The 24,762-nt window shown below is 38.2% G+C and overlaps 3 protein-coding genes across 5 annotated transcripts in view; 2 read left to right on the plus strand and 1 right to left on the minus strand.

Annotated features, from left to right (window-relative positions):
• The window catches only part of DMTF1 (cyclin D binding myb like transcription factor 1), a 45,918-nt gene extending 39,857 nt beyond the window's left edge, over nt 1–6,061 (minus strand). For 2 of the 3 annotated variants that reach the window (XM_007118152.3, XM_007118150.4), the window contains exon 1: nt 5,952–6,061. The gene's annotated coding sequence lies outside the window, so the exon portion shown is untranslated. Of the gene's footprint in view, nt 1–3,703; nt 3,759–5,951 lie in introns of all 3 variants that reach the window. The other variant, XM_028490124.2, reaches the window with a different exon arrangement.
• Nucleotides 6,013–24,762, plus strand: part of LOC129392110 (uncharacterized) — a 31,705-nt gene continuing 12,955 nt past the window's right edge. The window contains exons 1-2 of the mRNA XM_055084670.1: nt 6,013–6,289; nt 22,448–22,560. Of these exons, the coding sequence (XP_054940645.1) occupies nt 6,013–6,289; nt 22,448–22,560 (390 nt within the window). The remainder of the gene's footprint in view (nt 6,290–22,447; nt 22,561–24,762) is intronic.
• ELAPOR2 (endosome-lysosome associated apoptosis and autophagy regulator family member 2) overlaps nt 6,088–24,762 on the plus strand; it is a 282,202-nt gene continuing 263,527 nt past the window's right edge. Inside the window, exon 1 of the transcript XR_003679921.2 lies at nt 6,088–6,285. The gene's annotated coding sequence lies outside the window, so the exon portion shown is untranslated. The remainder of the gene's footprint in view (nt 6,286–24,762) is intronic.

The raw sequence follows: 24,762 nt of genomic DNA on the forward strand, positions 1-24,762 counted from the left end.
TAACATCAAAATTTTGGTTCCCTTTGGGGCAAATAAACACACACCATCAGCTTTTTTAAAAAAACATTTTTCTTAAAAGACAATCTACATATTTATTTATTTAGGCTACGCCACGAGGCATGTGGGATCTTAGTTCCCCTACCAGGGATCAACCCGCGGCTCCCGCACTGGAAGCGCAGAATCTTAATGACTGGACCACCAGGGAAGTCCACCATCAGCCAAGTCCATCATCAGCCTATTTAAATCTTCCTTTCTTTCTCTCAAATGGGTTATACCATATGCACTACTTTTTTTTTAACCAACTGGAAGTGAGAACATGAAAGGAAAAATTTTTAACAGCCATTTTAATTGGTGAAATGGCATTCTGGCACGTTTCCATCATTTGGTGGATGCTTAATACCTTAGTAAACTCAAGAAAAGAATACCTGAAATGTGGTACAGAACAGTTATAATACAGTACTTATACTCACATTTAAATGAGAAATGTATGTTTACATTTATAGCTCCCAATGAACAAGATGACCCTACTCAATGGAGAACCAAAAAACCTACTACTCTTGGCTCCGTTACTTAACATAGACTTTAAAGACATGAATCCTTTATTCTACTCCATTCCAGTATTGATGTAAAGTTTTTATTCATCAGATTATCTTAAACTGTTATTTCCATCAATTGAGTCTACATAATTATCCTGGTTTATCAGGCAACTGTCATAATCTTCTAAAAACTAGATCGAACCAAGAACAGTGGCATTTCTTCCTCGTTTTGGACTAGTTTCTGTAGATAAATGTTTACTGGTTCCCAAGCACAGGACGAGTACAAATGGGGAAGGGTAGATTCTATTATTAGAGATCATGAGAAGCACAGAGCTAAAATTTGCTGACCCTTGATGCTTGAAGATGTGATTCTTCATTGCAAGATGGGATTAGACTACATGGTGTGAAAAACATTCAGTATTATAAAATAGTTTTATAAGGGGAAATCAAGCAAGCTACAGAAGATAAAGCACCAGAATTTTATTGGATGAGGCAAAGACTGAGAAACACTAGCTGACGCAAAGTTTTTGGCATAATTCAACTAATAAGGCAGTAAGGACACATTTAGTTTTCAGATGTCTTTTTTCCTGCCCCAATATAATAAGAAAATTACTCATTTTCCTTTTTTTTGGTGATAATCTTCCAAACCTTTCAGCCATATATCAACATACCTATTTTTAATTGTTTTTACGATACTGTCACATCTTTTATAACTCTTTTTTTGCACTTAACTTTACGGGGAGCATTTTCCAATATTACTAGTTATTCTTCCATAGCACTTTAAATGGGTACATGGTACCTAAACTTATCTAACCATTAACCTATTACTGAACATTTTTGTTTTCAAGGTCTTGCTATTATAGACTCCATACTGGCCACTACCATACCTTAGGTGGTACGTAACTAACGCCTTAGGAAATGCTTATAAAGGGATTTGCTTAGTAACATACAATAAAAAATCTGAAAGATATGTTTTGAAATATTTTTATTTTGAAAGAATGAAAACTCTGCTAAATAGAAAGTCTTAGTGGAAGAGAATAGGTAACAAATTCCTGGACTTTCCTGGTGGTGCTGTGGTTGAGAATCGCCTGCCAATGTAGGGGACACGGGTTCAATTCCTGGTCTGGGAAGATCCCACATGCCACGGAGCAACTAAGCCCGTGTGCCACAACTACTGAAGCCCGCGTGCCTAGAGCCCGTGCTCCGCAATGAGAAGCCACCGCAGTGAGAAGCCCGCGCACCGTAACGAAGAGCAGCCCCTGCTTGCCACAACTAGAGAAAGCCCGCGTGCAGCAACGAAGACCCAACGCAGCCAAAAATAAATAATATATTTTTTAAAAGTAAAAATAACGAAAGTTAATAAAAAGAAAAAAAAATTCCTATATCCTGAACATGGGGACATAGAGGGATATCAGGAAACAGACAAAGCCACAGACATCTTAAATATTGATTTTATTAAATATAGGAATGGGGTCACTTCACAGTTCCGGTTGAATGCTTTGGACTATGGTCCCAGGCCCCTGGGGATTTGTTCTTCTGTATACTTTGTGGAAAAGTTTGAGAAAGAAAACTATAAATGAACATACAAGTATACTGAATTAAGGTACCTAACTAATGTTCATTATGGCTTGGTTTTAAGATAATATGACTATATACCACAAAACGTCAATAAAGATATTAACAGGGTTTATTATAACAGGCTTTAATTGTTTAAGATGTTGATTTCAATTACCAACTACTGAAAACAATGACATTATTCCAGTAAAAAAAATTACTTGGTAGTATGATTCATTTCAAAGTACAGTATTTCATACCTGGTTTGGCAATACAACCATATTGCTTATTAAAAAACAAAAATGTTGTCTTTTACCCAGTGAATGATTTAAGAGCTATACAATGTGTATTTGGCTACATTTTAAGATTTCAGCCATTGAAAACTGAGCCCTTTAAGCAAGGCATCATCAGAAGCTCTTTAAAGGGAATACATTAAATTATCACTATAGTTCTGATATACACTGAAGCCGATTTTTAAACCACACTTCTGCAACAGATACTAAAATACAAACACATAGTAAATAAACCTAAAGAGCATTTTTTTGCTGCCTAACACCTGATGGTCAAAAAGATTAGTTTTGACAACCGGTTACTTGGAAGAAGGGCTTGACAACACAGTGCACACAACTAAAATGACTGCTAAAAAAAATGGCATAAGGTTAACACAAACACACACACACCCCGCCAAACAAAAAGACAATTAAATTGTTCATAAAGAGCTCTTCAGTGTGCTTTTTCGTAACTTCTTTCTGGTATTCATTCGTGGAATGGGATCTTTCTATAAACTTGAAAAAGGAGACATGATACACAGGTTTCTTCTTTTATTTAAGTTTATCATTTACCTTTACGGAATCAAAACAAAAACAAAGCCTACTTGTGATTTCTATTACAAACATCCTCTTCACAAAAAGAAAAAAGTGAAGGGGAGAAATAATATGAAAGAAAATACTACATACATTTGATAACTCTCTGTATTTTATATTTAATGCCCTTGGCAATAGGTTTATCACTTCTCAGGTCACTGCATAGCATTTAAGGACAGAAAAGGCTTTGGAGCTGAATTTGCAAAGCATTTAGAAGCATACCTATTCCTAAGGAATCCTCTTATATGAGGGGGGAAAAAAGGTGCTAAAAATGATGATGGTAAGAAAAAATGATTAAAAAAGAAAACTCCATTTTGACAAGGCAGGTTAACAAGTCAGTGTTAAAAAGACAGCCTCTATATATTAAAAAACTGGAACTCTTCCTAATCTTTTCAAAGTTTTGATGTCTTTACAACAAAACACAGTTCCCACCCCCCCTCAATATTTTAACATCTATGTGCCAGGCTGTAAATTCCTAGGGGCACTTGTTTCACATTATCTTACTCATCCTCACAAGTGTTAACTTAAGTCAATGTTCTTAATGGAGCATGAAAACAACTGGTTAAAATAATGAGATGTTATTTTCAGGACATACAAGTTTATTACAACATGAATAAAAATTAGGGTCTGTAGTTGTTGGAGAGATAAGTAAGGGAGCAGAAAGATAAATATTACGTGGGAAAAGGACTAGTTTTGTTTTTATTTCAATATTAACTAGTAACATCTAGCTAACCTTACAAATACACTTACCTCTCCCGCTGCCTTGGGGTGAAATAAGGTAACTTTTCTACATCTTAAAAAAAGCCTGTGAAAAGAAGAGAACTTGGGAAATAGGAAAAAAAAAAAAAAAAAAAAAAAAAAGACTAAAGAAGACAACTACCTTCTTTTGGGGTATAATTCTCTACCAGTAACCATTTCCCGTGACTGCTTCCCCTCAAAATACTTCTAAAACCTGAACACCCAGAGAAAATGTTTATATAGCATATATTTATTCATATAATTCCTCAAAGTGTGGACTTCAAGTTCTATATAAGTATGCAATGCCCAGTACTTACTGATTAACTGTTGATGAAGACAGGGCAATAGCATTTCGGCTCCACTATCTAGCTCAACTGCAATCAATTAAAGAGATTCACGGAGAATATGCATGTTCTAGATCAGTCCCAAAAAGCATATTTTGGGGTGAGCCTATCAACTAAAATAGTTAAAAAAAAAAATTAGCTTGTTTGGTGGCACATGAAGTACTTAGTATATGGGAGTTAAAATAAGATTATCACAAAACATGAAATATTTTTTCTTCATAACTAACACGTAATTTTTTCCCCAGAAATGATCAGGCTAGTTTTTGTCCCTTGTGAATGAAGGGAAAAAAACTTTATTCTCACACCAAATTTTAGTCAAACAGATTGACAATTTTTGTAACGGTAAGGAACATAAACTTAATTTCTTCCTGAACCTTAACTAAGTCTCTAAATCTTAACCTAATAAATGTATCTTACCACCACTACAGCATCACAGTAAAAAGATAAGTTTTTGGTGTATTATCAGCACGGTCTTTAAACGTTTAAATGCTGGTAAATTATTCAAATTACTAAATAAATAAATAGAAAAAAATGCAGTGACACTCAAAGTTATTTGAAACACAAGTTTAAGAGCAGCTCAAAGAAAAAAAATCTGAAGTAATGGAAAAATATAAAAATCCTTCCCTGAAAAATAGTTTTTCTGTCTGTAAAACTTTCAACACAATGCAAGAACGTCTTACTTGAACTGGAGCTTAAAAGCTATAAATGGTTGTCTTCGGGAAATCAAAATAAAGGTAAAATCCGTAAAAGATAAAATACTTCCAAACGGTATTACTGTAAGTTTAAAATACTGAACATTAGGAAGTAATCCTACAGAATACGCTTTTTATCAAATGTCCCAACAAGCAGCCTCACCTACGGTCAGAAAGAAGGTGCACAACGATAAATCAAGTTACGAGAGAATAATCATTGAATGTGAATTTCCAAATTCAAGCAGGGAAAGGGAGCCCTGACTTTTACATTTCACAGATTTATCACCTCTCCTTATCTACACCGAATTATTTTTATTCTAAAAACACAAGCTGTACCATTCAACTGCATAGAATTGGCCACTTCTACCCTCAAACCTATGCCGCAGATTCCCTGAAGATTCTCAAAGTCTATTTTAAAGGACGAAGAAAATTAAAAAATTTAAAAACTTCCTCGGAACTCGTCAAAATACGACAATCCCTATCTTGCAGGCTCATTTTCCTGTTCTTTGCCGGGTTAGGTCTGTCTCCCCGCACTCCAGCTCCTATCTTTCCCTTGTAAAAGACACTCAGGCTGACAGAGATGGTTCGGCCAGCAACCCCGATTCCTTCCGCCTGGGCCATGAACAGCTGAGCGAGAGTGAACCCCAAAAGGTGGGAGAAGAGTCGAAAAGGTAAGAGGAAAAAATAGGGGGTGCGGTGGGGTGGCGCAAGACAAGCCCCAACTCTCTCGATCCCATCCAAGCTCACCTCTCCTTCATTGTACCAGATAAAACCGAAAAGGTAACAAAAACGTAAAAAAGGAACCCTACAAAAAAGGAGGGCTTCCTTACTCTCGGGGTTCCCGGGCCCGATTCTCTCGCCAAGCTCCCGGCCCACCCCACCCCACCCCCAGGGGTCCCGGCGCCATTTAGCTCCTCCGAAGCCGCCGCCATTTTCCGCCCCCGCCAGATCGCTAGCTGTGCCTCGGCGGCCGCTCGCTACCCTGCTCTGCAGCCCACGCCACCGCCGCAGGCCCGGCCCCGAGAGGGAGGCCCTGGCGTGAGCGTGCGGGGACTGCAGCTTCAGCGTCACGAAGGCCCAGCTCCCACCCCGCCCGCGGTGCCCGAGCGCCGGCAGCTGGCGCCGGCCGGCGAGAGCAGGCGAGCACCAAGGGGGCCGGACAGGCTCCGCTGGGCGGAGCGGCCCTAGCGGCGCCTGGGACCTGAAGCCTTCCATCGCACTTACTTCCTGTTTTGGGTCCGGGCACTTTGGAAGAACCAGGATGGAGGCTCCAAAAAATACCAGGATGGAGGAAGCAGCCACGGGCAACAGTGGCTGCAGCTGGAGTGAGCGAGCGCGACAAGCCACCGGAAACGGAGCTACGGCCGCGCCCCGCCCCCAGCCCCCGCGCGCTCCCCCGCCCGGCCTCCTCTCCCTGGGGGCGGCCCTGCGCGCCGGCCGTGGCGTCACTTCCGGCCAAGTCGGAGCGCGAAAAAAGGTCCCTGGTTATTTGAGCTTCGAACCCCGTTTGAGTGGGAGTTGTTCGTTGTCTGCTCTTTTCTCCTCCTCCTACAAGGAAGTAGGTACTGACTGATGCCATGAAGCAGGACCTTCTTTCTTTGGCGCAACTGTGGTTTTCCTGGCTCGGCGACAGTTGGGCCTCGCCAGCCGACTTTCGTAATTATTCTGGGCCTCGGAGCGGAGGGAGCCTCGCGTGTGGAACTGTTAGAAAATGGGGTCTGGGTGCAGACGATAACCGGGAATTGTATGTCTGGCTTTTCTGACTTGGTCTGCCTTGCCGTAGGCGCGTAGAGGTGTTACCGGTTGGGCGTATGATGCAATTCTTGGTGAAATGTATCCTGTGTGAATATGCTGTTCTGTAGTGCACAGACGCCTTATAAAGCACGGCTTTTCTAGAGTGGATGCTCTTCAGTTAGCCTGGGGAGCTTTCAGGGAAGACCAATACTCGGCCCCGTCCCCAGAGAGTCTTTAAGCTTCCACAGACTCCTGCAGAGATTTTTGTTGTGAAAGAGTCCTGAAATTTTTTTTAATTAATTTTTTTTACTGGAGTATAGTTGATTTACAATGTTGTGTTAGTTTCTGCTGTACAGCGAGTCAGTTATACATGTACATATATCTACTCTTTTTTAGAGTCAGGTCCCGTATAGGTCATTACAGAGTTGGGAATAGAGTTCCCTGGGCTATACAGTAGGTGCTTGTCAGGTAGCTATTTTATATAAAGTAGTGTGTATATGTCAATCCCAATCTCCCAAAGAGTTCCGAAGATTTAGTGGTCGGAACCCTGTTACACCTCTTCTTAGGATTCATTTCACTTGTTTATAAAATTGGTTTATTGTACGCTGCTTTTCTTTTACTAGTGGGTTGAGAGGACTTTAGAAATTAGATTTGACAAATGTTCTTGCATCCAGCAACTATGTGTAGACTTACACTACATTGTCACAGTGGGAGTATAGTGAGCATCGGTTGTAAAGGTCAAATGAAGGTCAGTAGTGTGTGTACGTACGTCTTGAATTGGTCTTAACTAATGAAGTTGACAATGCTTAGTGTTTTGTTTTCCTCTCTTTTGGCTTTAAAAAAAATTTGTTTTTGCAACCCCGGTTTCTTTTGAATACAAAATGTAGTTGGAAGACTTCGTGGAAGTGACACTAATTCGTTGAAGAAAGGGGAAAAAGTACACACTGAAATGGGTTGTTAGATAAATATTTGTTTCTATTTTAAGCTAGATGTACACAGTTTTCACCAGTAGTCCACATTATCTATTCTTTGGGGTAACTGTCTCACTCATAAATGTTGCATTTCATAAAAGAGAGTGTAAAACGAAATACCATCACACACCAATTAGAAGTGCTAACATCCCAAACGCTGACAACACCAAGGGCCGATGATGCTTTGGAGCAATAGGAACCCTCATTCACTGATAGAGGGAATGCAGAATGGTACAGCCACTTTGAAAGACAGTTTGGTGGCTTCTTACAGAACTAAGCATATTCTTACCATGTGATCCATTAATTGCTCCTTGATATTTACCCCAAATAGTTGAAACCTTACCTCCACATAAAAAGCTGCACAGAGATATTTATACCAACTTCATTGTAATTGCCAAAACTTAGAAGCAACCAAGATGTGCTTCAGTAGGTAAATGGATAAACTGTGGTACATCCATACAATGGAGTATTATTCAGTGCTAAAAAGAATTGAGCTGTTGAGCCATGAAAAGACGTGGAGGAATCTTAAATGCATGCCACCAAGTGAAAGAAGTCTATCTGAAAAGACTACCTACTGAATGATTCCAACTATCTGACTTTCTGGAAAGGGCAAAACTATGGAGATAGTAAAAGGATCAGTAGTTGCCAGGGTTTGAGGCCAGAGGAAGAGAAATAGGTGGAGCACAGAGGATTTTTTAAGGCAGCGAAATGATTTTGTATAATGCTGTAATGGTAGATACATGGCATTATACATCTATCAAAACCCATACAATGTACAACACAGATAGTGAACTCTAATGTAACCCACTGACTTTGGTTGTTAATGATATGTCAATGTTGGTTCATCATTTGCAAATAAATGTACCAGTCCAGTGGGGTATGTTGATAATGTTCATGTGTAGGGCAGGGACAACGTGGGAAGTCTCTGTATCTTCCCCTCAATTTTACTGTGAATCTTAAACTGTCCCCCAAAATAAGGTCTATTTAAAAAAAAAGAAAATATAAAAGGGCCTGGATTTGGACAAGGTTAGCTAACATTTTTTGAGTGCTTTTGTGTCATTTAAATGCTTTACGTATACTAAACACATTTAATGTTCACAAGTGCCAAAGGTTCATTGTAGTTATTACAAATGATTCCCATTTTAGACAAGAACCAAAAAAAGTGAAGGAACGTGTCCAAGGAAACACAGCAAATAAATGGTAGAGTCAGAATGAAAGCCTCAGCTCCAGAGCCTATGCTCTGAACTACCCTTCTGCAGCTCAAAAAGTACACTTTGGCAACAGTCTTCTTATAATGAAAAATTATTACAACCAGTTTCCAGAGTCTTTACTGAACTGGAAGAAGGATACGTTTGACCAATTTTCAGGAATAACTGTCAAGAGCAGCATTTTATTGCATCTAACTTTATTACCAGTTTGTGGTAATCTCTGCATCCCACTGTGGTTATGGCATATATTGTTCAATTTTTAAATGAGTACGTAAATAATAGGTAACCAACACCATGAGGCAGGAGAGTGTTGTGGTATAGCTGTTGAAGTCAGACCCGAGTGTGAATCTTGACTTTATTGCTTAGTGGTGGGTATGGTACTTTGCATCTCTAAGTTTCGTTTGCTTTTGAAAAGTGGGGATACTAAAATCTATCCCCCAGAATAATGTAGGCAGCATGCTTTGCACAGAGCCTGTGGTATGTAGTAAGCACTTAAATATGGAAACTAATAAACCCGTGAACCAGAAAAGCAATTAAATTACTCAAAGTGGAGTTCTAATGAGATAAGTTACATATGTAAAATTGTTAACATTACCATTTATAAGGAATTGGTTCTTAATTAGTTACATTTTCCACAAAGCATTACCGTGTAGGATTCTTTTTCACTGAGGCATAAGAGAGTGTTATTTAAATTATAGTTGCTACCCATTCTCTTCTGAAAAATCTTAGGTTAGTCTGCACTTCGCTGTTAATTCCCTAAAAAAAGTCAAGTGCATCCTCATAATTAATTCTTCCTTTCTGGGTGAGTTTCTTTCATAATTACCTTTTCCCAAGGTCAGTTGGTGTTTACTTGGGGACAACAAGTGTATTTTAATATTAGTTTAATACATAATTTTAAAAGTAAACCTATAATAGTAACACCTCTATATCTTTAACTTGCATTATCAACGTAAGACTATGCAAACATAAGTTTAAACCTAGAGCAACTTTCTGCAATTATAATTCTTGGTGTTTCCTACCTCACTACTTAGTCAGTATGTACCTAGGGAATGCATGAGATTTTTAATATTATCCTAGGATTTACCTAATTAGTAATTAAATATTTTGTAGAAAAATCGTGAAAAATAGTTCTTTCATAAATAGAAGGTATTATAAAAGTAGAGCACAGTTATGGTATTTACTGCATTTGCTAGTTATGATTAACTTTTGAACTCCAGATTTTTTTTAACACTTTCATGAACCTCATCAGCAATAGAATATTGATGAAATGACCTTCCTTTTTTGAAAGGTTGATATGTTAATATAAAAGTGTTTCAAATACTGAGAGGCAGGTTTTATTGTTTGATTGTCTCATGTCCTGGATGTCATGATTTCAGAATAAAGAGATGTTTGCAAGGACTTCTGTTCAAAGTAAATGAAAAATATAATTATTGAGTAGCCCATTTTCTTTCTACACAGTCTGAGTCCTATTGATACAACTGATGTGTATACACTGGAAGCCCTGCCAGAATTTCTGGCAAGCTGATGGGGATTCCTGTGCTAATAGAGGAATGAGCAAACTGTCCCTAGTTAGGCCAACACATCAGGCTCTTCCAAGTCCTCTTCTGTCTGAGATTCCTCCTCTAGGCTTTGGCCTGGGACTTATGGCACTCCATCTCGTAACCCCGTTCCTGCTCTCCATTTCATGTCAGTGTCTCATCGCTACACCTCTTTTAATCTTTCAGCCTGGTTACCTCTTCACTTCATTTTCTTTTGCAGTAGATCTTTACTGAGGCCTATTCATGGAACATTAGCAAAAATTGGTTCTTCTTCCAGTTAGGAGAATGGAAAACTAAGACTTCAGATCTTTCCAGCAAGTGAGGATGGAAGTTTTCATTCTGTCCTTGAAAATTTTGTGGGCAAAATGAAACAGAAACAGTTAAATTACTTTACTAAAATTGGGAGAATGTTTGAACCCAGATTCAAATATCTGTTCCTTTATAGTCTGGCCTAGAAGGGAGAGGGACCATATGTTGGTAAATCAATCGGTAATTGCCAACGTGGTAAGTTCTAAACTCTGAAGGTGAACTTTATGTAGGGAATTCAGAGCTGGGTTTTCTGAGAAGACACTTGAGCAGGGCCTGGAAAGGTGAAAGATTACCAGAGTAGGGGGCGGGAGGTGGGAAGGCATTTGTTCAGCTAGTGTGGGAAAGAGTGTGTTTGTAGAAAGCAGCTGGGCTATAATGTTTATAAAATGGTGAGAGCACAGTGCTGGTAAGTAGTAGGCTCAGTCTCTTGCTGATGTTAACTGAGTTTAACCCCATTCCCCTAAGGCTGGACCATCTGCTCCCTCTGCCTTGTCTTATAGCTTCAGTTTGCCAGCATCTGGTACACTACCTTAACTTAGCAGGCATTTAGATGTTTGTTGAGTTCAAAGATAATTGTGTCTTAAACCAGGAGATCAGAAACCTAGCCATTTTTATTTTTTGGCAGGAGAGCTCAGTCTTTTTTCAGATAGTGTCACTACTCGGGCAATTCTGGAATGAAACAAACAAATGTTACCTTTATTATTACTCTAGTAGAAGGAGGTTATTTTAACAAGATGCCACATGTTTGGCCTTATTCTAAACTTTATTACCCAAATCTCGTCCATCTAGATGCAGTATTTTAAGGGTAGAAGTGTTGCGTTTTAACCAGCAGATGTCCTTATTGTTCAGCAAGATTTTTTTTTTTTTTTCCAGACCAGTAGCTGCAACAGTAGATTGGAATTCTGTGCCTTTAATTTGTTAGTGATAAGCTGTGGTAGACAAATGACAAGCCTCAACAATAGTAAAACAAAAGGGATTATGCTTTGAAATTCAAATGTGAAAGGCCCTCTCGCATTTAATGACTTGTCATTGATTAATTCCCTTCTCTTTTATTCGATGTATATCTAATTCCCTTGCCCAGAATATGCAGTGACAGAGAAAGAAACAAGGAACCTGTGTAACCTTTATAGCTTCCAGGAGTTTGCACATTTGTGATACACCCATTCCTTCCTTTCATTCAGCAGACCTTTGTGAGCATGTCCTTTGTATTGAGCACTATCCTAGGCATAGGGGATATGGTAGTGGTCAAGAGAGACAAGGGATGGAGGAGCTTACATTATAGTAGTTTTTTTCTAACGTGTCTTTGTATAAAACTCTTGGTTAACTCTTGCAATTTACTAAATTATTGCAACTGCCAATGAAACTTGCTCATAATTAACAACTTAATGAGGGATTAAGACAAAATATGAATCAAATCACTTAGTATCATCAGATTGATCTAAATTGCAAATATTAGGAAAGATGGACCAATCTCTTGGTCTTGCTTCATCAAAGCACTTTGAAACATACCTGGCAAATAGTAGGTGCTCAAAAATGTCAGATATTATTATTTGTCTTTATCCATCATAACAAGAAATGAAAGCAGGAAAAGAGAATTGTTTCCTTATTTGTTGAGTAGGATTTCTTAGGGCAACAATTTTATTTCAGTGAAGAGGATTGGGATATAAAAAATTCTTTAATATATTAAGATTTATATTGAAATAATAGCTAGCAAGTAGTCTTTCTAGATATCTTTTAAACTTATTTTAAACTATGTTTCATAGTGGCAGTCTATTGCTGAAAGGTATGGAAAGGGATATTATAAGTTCCATTGTTTTACATTTTTTGTTTCTCTGAAACTGTTTCTTGGAAATTGGACTGTTTTCATGTTTCTGGGCAAAGTGTTTTAAGTACTAGAGAAAGTGATATGGCCTCTTACTTAAGGATGCATTGGATACCCTTGATATACATGCAACAGATACATACAGACACATGCAGGGTAAAGGTTTATCTTGACCTGAAATTGTTAGAGGTAAAATCTAAACTCAGTAGGAAACACTGTTTTTCAAACAAGCTATTCCTCCCCCCAAATTACCTGAAATATCAACACCTAGTCTTATAATACCTACCTAATTTAAGAATATCTACATTATGTATATATATGTAAAAAATTTATTTAATTGAAGTATAGTTGATTTACAATGTTGTGTTAATTTCTGCTTTACAGTAAAGTGATTGTTATACATATATATACATTCTTTTTCATATCCTTTTCCATTATGGTTTATCACGGGATATTGAATATAGTTCCCTGTGCTATACAGGGGGACGTTGTTGTTTATCCCTCCTATATATAAAATAGTTTGCATCTGCTAACCCCAAACTCCCAATCCTTCCCTTCCCCACCCTCACCCCCGCTTGGCAACCACTAGTCTGTTCTCTTATGTCTGTGAGTCTGTTTCTGTTTCATAAAGAATATCTATCTTTTATTAAATATAACCATAGTAAATTAAATTCCAGAGCATAATACCTTTGTTATAACAACTGTACCTTAAGTGGACAGACCTGGTGAAGACATGTAATATATAATTGTTAATTTAATGAAATTTGGAGTAACAGGATTAGGAAAGCAGAGTTTCTATGGGCCATCTTTCAGACTTGTGAATATTATTATTATATATAATCATATAATTGTAGCCACTGCAGCAGTATTATATTTATATTAGCAAACCTAGGGTAAAAAAAGATATGTAACTTCAGCAGTGAGAGTATCACTAATGTTTTCTTCCTGTGTCTTTTATGTTTCTTACCATGTTACATTTATGCTGAATTTTAGTCTGTGATGGTTCAACCTGGTGTAGCAAGACATAAGGCTATCACAGCCTTTGTTACTCCTTTCTCTATTTCCATTATAATTGGATAAGCTCATTTTTGTTGAACAAGAGCCCATTTTCACATGATACTGCAGTCTTTTCTCTCTTTTCCTTTTCCAAAGAGCCATCTGCTGTGGAATCATTCTCTGTTGAGCACACTCTTGATCTTGAGCCTGTAATAAATTTTCACAAGAGTCTCAGAGGAACCCATGCTGCTTTACCATTGTAGACCAATTGCAGGGAAATATGTGATACAACAGTGCCTCATATATAATGTTATAAATAACTATGTTATTTGAAAAGGTCGTAGTAGGTATAGTATAAGCAGTCTGTCTCTTGCAATGGGTAAAAATGAAAATAAACCTGAAACCCTCTGCTTTTAGGCCTTTCTACTCTCTCGTCATCACAACTATACTTTTATAAAGTAATAAATTGAGTGAAGGATTTAGAAATTAGATATTCCTAGGATAGGTGGCTTATACCTAATGGTAGGATGCAGTAAGTGACCAGTGTTTTCCTACCATTTCCATATTCATTTGGTAGGAAAATCCGATATTATCAGATATTTTATTTTTATTAAATTTAAAATAGGAATCAGAATGGTTGAGTTCACTTCTTTTTATTGTTGTTTAAGCAAACAAAAGGTGCAATTCAACCCCAAGTAACTTTTTTTAAAGTCATAGATTATACACTATAGGTTTGCAATGAATGAGTCTGTCATTTCCTCAGCAACAGGCCTTCAGAGACCTCCTCAGACTCTAATAGCTATTTTTTCTACTCTCTCAACAAATGACCTTTACAGAGACTTTTTTTTTTTTTTTTTTTTTGAGGTACGTGGGCTTCTCACTGTTGTGGCCTCTCCTGTTGCGGAGCACAGGCTGCGGACACGGGATACGGGCCTAGCCGCCCTGCAGCATGTGGGATCTTCCCGGACCGGGGCACGAACCTGTGTCCCCTGCATCGGCAGGCAGATTCTCAACTACTGCACCACTAGGGAAGCCCTACAGAGACTTTTAAGCATTAACTTCCTCAGCAGCCTGCTGCCTCCACCCCTGCCCCTGCTTATGTGCTCATCTGAGCTCATCCTAAACTCTTTTCCTCCAATCCTAGAGATGTTCCTTCTCTTATTCAAAGCTAATCCCTTCTTTTGTGTATTTTGATCTCATTTCCCTCCCAGGACTATGCTCATTCCTTCTTCTGTGTTTTCAACCATTGTAGCCTGGTTTCTGCCTCCAGCATGCCTCTGAAGATCATTAACGACTTCCACATTGTTAAATCCATGAAAATATTGTTATCATTTACCTTAATTTTCAGCAGCATTTGCTCCTTAAATGACTATGTCATTCTTCTTTGAATACTCTTTTTTCTTGGCTTTGAGATACAATACTCTGGCATTCGTTCTACCTCTCTAAATGCTTCTTAGCTGGCCTGGCTTTTAAATTTCAGAGTTCTTCATGGTGACCTCCTAGGCCTATATCTCTTCCTCACATTATCCTCTTTCTAAGTGATATCATCCACTCCAGTGGCTACAGTTGCTCTCTATACACTGATGACTCCTAAATTTATAACTCTGTTAATCTGTTATTCAGATGCCTTGTTGGATGTGGTACTTGGCTTAAATGTGGAAGGCTTACAATGTGGAAAATTGCATTTACTAAACATGGCTGCAACAGTGTTTCCCATCCAATGTGCCCTTCATATAATGCAATTTGATACTCCTCCCATCAAGAGGTGGAGGTGTATGACTTCTCCCCTTGAAACTGGACAGGTTTTGTGGCCATTTTTAACCAATAAAGTATGTAGGAAGTGGTGCTATATGACTTCTGAAGATAGGTTATAAAAGACCTGGCAGCCAACAAGTAAGCAGCCATCATATAAGCAGTCCAGCTGCCATACTGTGAGGAAGCCCAAACTAGCCCATTCAGAAAAACTATGTGGAGAGGCACTAAGAACATAAAAAAGAAGGATGATTGGAGATCCCCTAGCTGCTCCAGCCTCCCCTCCAAATTAGTTATCTATTGCTGCCTAACAAATTACCCTAAAATGTAGTGGCTTAAAACAGCAAGCATTTATTATCTCACAGTTTCTATGGGTCAGGAATTCAAGAGGGCTTAGCTAGGTGATTTTCTTAGGGACTCTCATGAACTTGCTATCAAGATGTCAGCTGGGGCTTCAGTCATCTGAAGGCTTGACTGAGACTAGAAGATCTAGTTCCCAGATGGCTTACTCATATGGCTGTTGGCAAGAGGCTTCATCCTTGGCTGTTGGCTGGGGGCTCCAGTTCCCACTATGTGGGCCTTTCCATAGAGCTGCTTGAGTGTCCTCAAGCACAGGGCAACTGGCTTCCCCAAGAGCAAGGATGCTGCAGTGCCTTTAATGGCCTAGTTTCAGAGGTTACACATTGTCACTTATATTTTAATCCATTTATTAGAAGTGAGTCACTATGGTAAACCCACACTCAAGGGGATAGGAATTGGGGTCCACCTTTTGAAGGAATTTGTGGGCACCCTCCATCCATTGTTACAGTGCCCACCGTTATCTGACTGCAAAGTCATGAGACACCTGCAAGGTGGAACTGCCTATCCCAGTCTTTTCTAAAATTCTGATCCATAGAAACTATGAGTAATAATAAAATGATTACTGTTGTTTGAAGCCACTATGTTTTAGAGTAATTTTTTTTCAGCATTAGCTAAGCAGAACATGGAGTCTTTTGGATTAAACCTTGAAAAGCCAGAAAGTATTCCCTTCTTCTTTGGCATCCCCACAGACTTACCTGGGGTTTCTATTTCTTTTTCTTCCTCTAACCTAGGATTTTGACTCCCAAGAAGGAAGTAGCATATGGGGGATCCTTCTCAGGTACCTATTAGCACTTGTTAGCTTATAAACATTTTAATTTCCTTTTGGTTGGAAAAACTGCTCTTATATCATTAACATTTTCCCCATGCTCTGGTTCATGATATAAACTCTGATCTAGGTGGTCTAGACCCTTCTGTTAACTTTTTAAATGAAAGGTTTTAGAATCCTCAGAAATCCTTTTTTTTTCCTTTATAGTTCCTGGCTCTTAAAGATGAAAAGTTCTGGATTTCAATATGGTCTCACATAAATTTATAAAAATCCATTCAGAAATTTAATTGACTTCTTAGTTCTAGCCTGTATGTATGTTGTTCTTCCTCTGTATCAGAGCATGGAAAACTATCAAAGCTGTGTTTATGGTAGGGGAAGGATAACAGGTATAAGAAAGTGAAGGAAGGAACAGCAACTCATTAATAGCTCAAAGATATGATTATACTAAGGGAATAATTAACATATAACATTTATATTAAGTGGTATTTGATTTTACATAATAAAAGTTTGCACAGAGTATGTGTACATGTCATAGTTCATTATCTTTTTATCTATTTATTTATTTGTGATAGATTTTGAAATTTGGGAGGTATGGAATGTATACCCAGGACTGAAATTCCAATTTACAAAATTGTACCATAGGAAATGAAGACTGAAGGAAACATGTACCTGGAAATTACCAGTATTTTTAGTAGGCAAGCAACTCAGCAGAGTACATTCCAAAGACTACAGAGATGCTTCTGGGTTTCAAAAGGCTAGAAGTGGAGTATCCACCTGAGTCCTTTCCAATGATAGGGAGATAAGACAGTGGCAAGAGGGCACAGAAGTGGTAATAGGGCACAGTTCAGAGGTGTTGAGCCCTCTCACAGGAGATGAAGGATTAAAAAGATTAGGATTTTGAAAATCTTATAGGTTAGAAGCTGAAAATTCTTGTTACATATTACTTTCAACATATTTTAAAATATAACTCATGCAAGCACTTGCAAGCCATGGTGGTGCAGAAAAGAAATGTTGAGGCAATAGATATTCCCATATTTATTACATTACTAATAATATGAAATAGTCATAGAAATTACCTGAATTCTACATGTCAGTAATTAGTAACATAGAGGTTACCTGAATATCTGGGCAGGAAATGGAAGTTCCGCCAGTAGCTCTAAGAGGCAGAGTCATGTTCTGCATTTCCTGGTTGACCAGACATTTTTAACATCTCTTCTCCCACAGCTTACATCAGAAGGGCAGGCTAACTTGTTCCACAAGGAATTTCTTCTAAGAGGGCCTTCTTGTACCTGGGTAACATCTGGAAAAATGACACATGGAGGCTCGCATAGGGCTTCCTGATGACTCTTGCTTTATGTTTATTTGATTCTAAAGAAACTTTCTCCATGAGAGCTTCTACTGGTGATGAGGCCTATTCAGCAACGAATTATTTTGTAATCAGGCATGTTGCAATCTGTCAGAAGTGCAGTTGTCCATCTGCTGTGTCATTTCCACTGACATTATAACCTATAGTCTATTTGGACTGTTTTGGAAAGAAAGAAATTGGCTAGTTCATCCTGTTTCCTTTACTGATGTCTCGGTGTCAGTACAGAAAATGTGGCTGAGAAGAAATTTAGGTGAAGTTCTTAAAATCTGTGATGGTTACATTTAGCCTACATTTCCGTTAAGAAAGTGATTCATACTTCATGTCTATTTCCAGTAGCCAAAACTAACACTATGTTAAGCCTAATTAAAAGCTCTCTCAAATTGCTAACTTCAAAGTTGCTGTAAGTAGCACAATTAGGAAATCTACACTGATTTTTTTTAAAGAAACCTTTTTTTTTTCAACAACGCTTAATCCTGCCCCTAGAACCCTTGTTTGTTTAAAAGTTGTGGACTTTAAAAGGAGCTGTGGTACCTGCAGCCTTGTTCTTCTTTCTCAAGATTGCATTGGCTATTCAGGGTCTTCTGTGGTTCCATACAAATTTTAGGATTATTTGTCCTAGTTCTATGAAACATGCCATGAGTATTTTGATAGGAATTGCATTAAATCTGTAGATTGATTTTCATAGTATGGAAGTTTTAACGATTTTAATCGTTCAAATCCGTGAGCACAGTATATTTTTCCATTTACAATAAGTCCCCTATATACAAGCCTTCAAGATGCGAACTTGCAAAGATTCGAACATGCGTTCGTATGTCCAGTCATGTAACTTAGTTCTATTTGAGGAGGCATTGTTAATATTTGAGGCACAGGACTCGAACATAGAATAGTACATAAAGGTTGCAGCAGCCGTTCAGAAAGCAATCCAATGCTACTGTGTCATCTACGATGAGAAAAAAGAGCTACTACCAGACATCACTGGATTGTTTTTTCAAGAGGGTAGATAGAATTGACTCCAGCAAGGAACCAGAACCTGTGCCATCAACGTCAGGTGTGAGTGAAGTTGCAGCTTGCCCTCCGTCTCCTATTGCTGACAATCCTTCAGATCTACCATCTCCCACCTTCTCTTCCTCCTCCAGTCAGTAACTCTTCTTGCCTGTTCACTCGATGCCAGCCCCTTTATACCAGCTGTTGTACTGTACTACCGTACTTTTCAAGGTACTGTACTATGATTAAAAATGTTTTATTTTTTGTGTTTGTTTTTTATGTATTATTTGTGTGAAAAGTATTATAAACCTATTATAGTACAGTACTGTATAGCCAATTGTATTATTAGGCTAACTTTGTTGGACTTATGAACAAATGCGCTCTTGGAACAGAACTCGTTCATATGTAGGGGACATACTGTATTTGTGTCATCTTTAATTTTGTCAGTTGCCTTATAGTTTTCAGAGTATAAATTTATTCCTAGATATTTTATTCTTTTTGATGCAATTGTAAATGGATTTTCTTAATTTTTCTTTTTGGTAGATCTTTTTTTTTTTTTTAAGTTGCTTCTTTCTTGTTTCTTTTTTCTCTTTCATACTGGAGGTGTTCTTAAATACCTGGCCTTCCTTGGCTCTCTGTCTCATGAGAGCGAGACAATGAAAACCTATGTTTAGAAGCTATGGGGAGGAAGCAGAGGGAGAGATTATTGACTGATAGATTTTACTGTAGGGCTTAGGGTTAATCTGGCCAGGCTTAGTCAGTTTTTTGTTTTTTTTTTTTTTAATGTAATTGTTATTTATATTGGAGTATAGTTGGTTTACAATGTTGTATTAGTTTCAGGTGTACAGCAAAGTGATTCAGTTTTACATATACATATATCTATTCTTTTTCAGATTCTTTTCCCATATAGGTTATTACAGAATATTGAGTAGAGTTCCCTATGCTATACAATAGGTCCTTGTTGATTATCTATTTTGTGTTACTTTTTTTAAGATTTACTTATTATTTATTTATTTATTTTATTTATTTTTGGCTGCATCAGGTCTTAGCTGTGGCACGTGGGATCTTTCATTGTGGAGCACAGGCTCTTCGTTGTGGTGCGTGGGCTTCTCTCTTGTTGTGGTGTGCGGGTTTTTCTCTTCTCTAGTTGTGGTGTGCAGGTTTTCTCTTCTCTAGTTGTGGCATGCAGGCTCCAGGGCACATGGGCTCTGTAGTTGTGGCACGCAGGCTCCAGAGCACGTGGGCTCTGTAGTTTGTGGCACGTGGGCTCTAGTTGAGGCACGTGAGCTCAGTAGTTGTGGCACATGGGCTTAGTTGCCCTGTGGCATGTGGGATCTTAGTTCCCTGACCAGGAATCAAACCCGCATCCCCTACATTGTAAGGCTGATTCTTTACCATTGGACCACCAGGGAAGTCCCTGATTATCTATTTATATGTAGTAGTGTATATATGTGATAGTTTGTTGTTAGTGTATAGAAATGCAACCAATTTCTGTGTATTTTGTATCCTGCAACTTTACTGAATTCATTTATTAGTTCTAATAGTTTTTTGGTGGAGTCTTTAGGGTTTTCTATATGTAGTATCATGTAATCTGCAAATAGTGACAGTTTTACTTCTTCCCTGATTTCAAACTATAATGCAAAGCTATAATAATCAAAACAGTATGGTACTGGCACAAAAACACACACATAGGTCAATGACAGAATAGAGAGCCCAGAAATAAACCCATGCTTACATGGTCAACTAATCTATGACAAAGGCAAGAATATACAGTGGGGAAAAGAGTGTCTTTAATAACTGGTGTTGGAAAAGCTTGACAGCTACATGCAAAAGAATGAAAGTAGACCATTTTCTTACACCATATACAAAAATAAACTCAAAATTGATTAAAGACTTAGATGTAAGACCTGAAACCATAAAACTCCTAGAAGAAAACATAGGCAGGTTGCTCTTTGACATTGGTCTTAGCAGTATTTTTTTGGATCCGTCCCCTCAGGCAAGGGCAACAAAAGCAAAAATAAACAAATGGGACTGTCAAACTACAAAGCTTTTGCACAGTGAAGGTAACCACTAACAAAATGAAATGGCAGCCTACCAGATGGAAGAAGATATTTGCAAATGATCTGTCTGATAAGGGGTCAATATCCAAAATATTTAAAGAATGCATACAGCTCAATATAAGCAAACAAACAATCTGTTTTAAAAATGAACAGAGGACCTGAATAGACACTTTTCCAAAGAAGACATACAGATGGCCAACAGGCACATGCAAAGATGCTCAACATCACTAATCGTCAGGGAAATGCAAATCAAAACCACAATGACATATCACCTCACACCTATCAGAATGGCTATTATCAAAAAGACAAGAAAAAACAAGTGTTGGTGAGAACGTGGAGAAAAGGGAAGCCTTGTGCACTGTTGGTGTGAATGTAAATTGGTACAGCCACTATGGAAAAACAGTATGGAGGTTTCTCAAAAAATTAAAAATAGAACTACCATATGATCCAGTAATTCCATTTCTGGGTATTTATCCAATGAAAATGAAAACACTAATTTGAAAAGATGTATGCACTCATTGTTCACTGCAGCATTATTTACGATAGCCAAGATATGGAAGCAACCTAAGTGTCCACTGGTGGATGAATGGATAAAGAAGATGTATGTATATTGTATATTATATTATATATATATAAAATATTAACCATAAAAGAGAATGAAATCTTGCCATTTGTGACAACATGAATGGACCTAGAGGGTATTATGCTAAATGAAATAAGTCAGACAAAGACAAATACCTTGTGACCTCTCTTATATGCGGAATCTAAAAAACAAACATAACAAGATAGAAAGAGACTCATCGATACAAAGAATAAACTAGTGGTTGTGTGGGGGGCTGGGAGGATGGGTGACATAGGTAAAGGGGATTAAGAGGTACAAAATTCCAGTTATAATTAAGTCATGGGGACGTAATGTAACAGGAAATGTGGTCAGTGATATTGTAATAACTTTGCATGGTGACAGATGGTAACTAGACATATAGTGGTGATCATTTCATAAGGTATAAAAATATTGAATCACTATGTTATACACCTGCAACTAATAAATATTGTAAGTCAATTATACTTTAATGAGAAAAAGAAAAAATGCTAACATGCATTTTAACATGCATGGCAAATCTCCAAATAAATAGTGTTTCTATATTTCAAAAATAAATAATAAAATAAAAGGAGCTGTGGCAGTACTCACACATCACCTAGGGTTTCTTGTCTCCTATCTCATGAAGTCAGTATAAGATTGTTTCAAATGCCCAGTTCCAAAGTCTAGTTACATTGAAAGCTTTCCATAGTCTTCTGCAGGTTCTCAGAGTTTTATGCTATCATGGTTCTCTCTTCCTCTAATTCTTGCATCTGTTTTACCTTAAAGAATTGAGTCTCTTCACCAGTTATCACAGGGCTTCTCATTCCAAGATTTTAATGGCATTAAGAGAGGAGTCATACCCTTCCAACATTTGCCTGGCTTCTTTTTCTCTTCTCCTACTCTCTCTTACTTCTCAGAAAAAGCCAGTTCCTCTTCTTGCCTCAGACATAGCATTTTAGCAGGCTAATATTCTTGATCTTACTTGTGGTGAAGTCTACTACTGATCCTCAGGTTTATTCTTCCCTTGTTCAGTAGTAATAGTAGAATATTTGTGTGCCAAGATAATAATTCCTGGTAATAATTTCCTAGCCTCCTGTGCAGCCAGGTTTAATTGTATGACTGTCACTCTGGCCAAAGTGTTGTATGCAGCACTGATGTTTACAACATCAGGGTATTTTACCTAAAGGAATGAGCCTGCCCTCCTTTTTACTTTCACCTCTTCCTTCTGGCTGGAATGTGGGTGTGGTGGTAATGAGTCATTTTTAACTGCACAGATAAAGGCTATGGGAGTAGTGGAGTGACAAGATGGATTGACATGATGGAGTTCCGCACACCTGACTTCCCATGCCCGTCCTTGACTGATTATGCCCTGTTACATGAGAGAGAGGTAAACTTCTATCTTCTTCTTAATCTATTTGTATTTTCGGTTTCTGTTTCTGCAGCTGAGTCTATATGCTAATCCATACAATGCCTTCAAGCTCTTACCCTTCACACCAAGGCATTTCTTAAACACTTTCTAAGAAGAACTCTGATGAACCAAATTTCCTCCCCTCTTAATATTTATATATTAAACTGTGTAGAAAGGGAAGATGAGTGACATTTCCTTAAGTAGAGATCTGAGAGTAAAGGTACTTTAGGTGGAGGGAGGTAATATTTCATGAGGTAATATTCAGAAGAGTGTAAAGCATTTCTAGAGAATAAAACCCCCGCAATTTCAGTGGAGCATAGGGGAATTCTGGAAAACAAGGTTGGAAATGTGACTTCAGTGAGGTAAGGTAATGGAGGAGTATATCGGTGAGCCTTGGCTAATTTGTTGTGTAACAGAACACCAACTTTAGTGTCTTACAAAAACAGTTATTAGTTCACTGTTAATGGGTTGGCAGTTGGGGCTGGCAGCAGTTGGTCAGTTTCACCTGGGCTTACTCCTGCTGCTGAAGTCAGTTAGAAGATTAACTGGGGTTGGGTGGCCTCATTCACATGTCTAGTTCATAGGTTGATGGCTGGTGTGGCTTAGTTCTCCTCCATGTTGTCACTTCAGGCGTCTGGCTTCAGATTGTCCAAATGGCAGCAATGTTCCAAGAGCAGCAAAGAAGACAAGCCTCAATGCTCACTTTCTAAGCCTCTAGTTGTTTCATATTAGCAAGTCAGTGGCCAAGCCCACGTGTATAGATAATACTTCACCACTTGGTAGGAAGAATTGCAAATGATCAGAGGACAGTATTTTATAATCTGATAGATCCTTGAATACTAAACTAAGAAATTTGGAATTTTAATTGGTAGACAGTGAGAAAGGAAGGGCACACATTTAGAGACCAACCTTAGATGTAGCCAAAAAACTCTCTTTTTAGAAAAGTTTTAGATTTATAGAAAAATGGAGAAGATGGTACAGAGTCCCCATATACCATACATTTAGTATCCCTTGTTATTAAGGTCTTACATTAACGTGGTATATTTGTTACAAGTAATGAACCAATACTGATACCGTATTATTAATTAAAATCCATGCTTTATTTAGGTTTCTTTAGCATTTACTAATATCCTTTTTCTGTTCCAGGATCCCAGGATACCATATTACATGTAGTTGTAATGTCTCTTCTTGAATGTGAAAGCTTCTAGACTTTCCATGTTTTTGATGACCTTGACAATTTTGAGGAGTACAGGTCAGATATTCTGTAGGATGCACCTCTATTGGAATTTGTCTGATGTTTTTCTCATAGTTAGATTTGGTTTATGAGTTTTTTGGAAGGAAGACCACAGAGGTAAAGTGCCAGTTTCAACATATCAAAGGTACATACTCTCCTCATGGCTTCCCGCTGTTAATGTGAATCTTGATCACCTGGCTGAGGTAGTTTTTGTCAGGTTCCTCCATTGTAAAGTCACCCTCCTGCCAACACCCTCTGCCCCCATCTGTGTACTCTTTGGAAGGAAGTCACTGTTCTCAGCCCACACTTAAGTAGTGGGATGTTATTCTCCCTGCTCTTGAGGATGGAATATCTACATCAATTATTTGGAATTGCTCTACATTGGAGATTTATTTCTTCTTCTCCGTTTATTAATTTACTCAGTGATGTCTTTATATCAGTATGAACTCATGGGCACTTACATACTTTGGGTTATAATCTGATACTAATTTTTATTTTTTTGCTCAAATTGTTCCAGATTTGAGTTGGCTTCTGTGCCCCTTTGACATACCCTCGTCAATCATAGGCCAGTGTAGCTTAGAAAGCCTGGCTGCACCAGTATAGGGAGCAGGTTGCATAAGGTATGGAAGGCAAAAAATGGAAGTTGCATGAGGACAGCTAAAGAGTGGTGGGAGTTAAGGAAATGCTTAACTCTTTTTTATTTTCAACTTCTTTAAAACAATTTATTTTTATTTTTAAATTTTTATTTATTTACTTATTGGCTGTGTTGGGTCTTCATTGCTGCTCATGGGCTTTCTCTAGTTGTAGAGAGTGGGGGCTACTCTTCGATGTGGTGCGCAGGCTTCTCATTGTGGTGGCTTTGCTTGTTGTGGAGCACGGGCTCTCGCAGGCTCAGTAGTGGCGCACAGGCTTAGTTGCTCAGCGGCATGTGGGATCTTCCCAGACCA

The sequence above is a fragment of the Physeter macrocephalus genome, chromosome 5 (genome assembly GCF_002837175.3).
Source record: "Physeter macrocephalus isolate SW-GA chromosome 5, ASM283717v5, whole genome shotgun sequence".
Taxonomy (NCBI): domain Eukaryota; kingdom Metazoa; phylum Chordata; class Mammalia; order Artiodactyla; family Physeteridae; genus Physeter; species Physeter macrocephalus.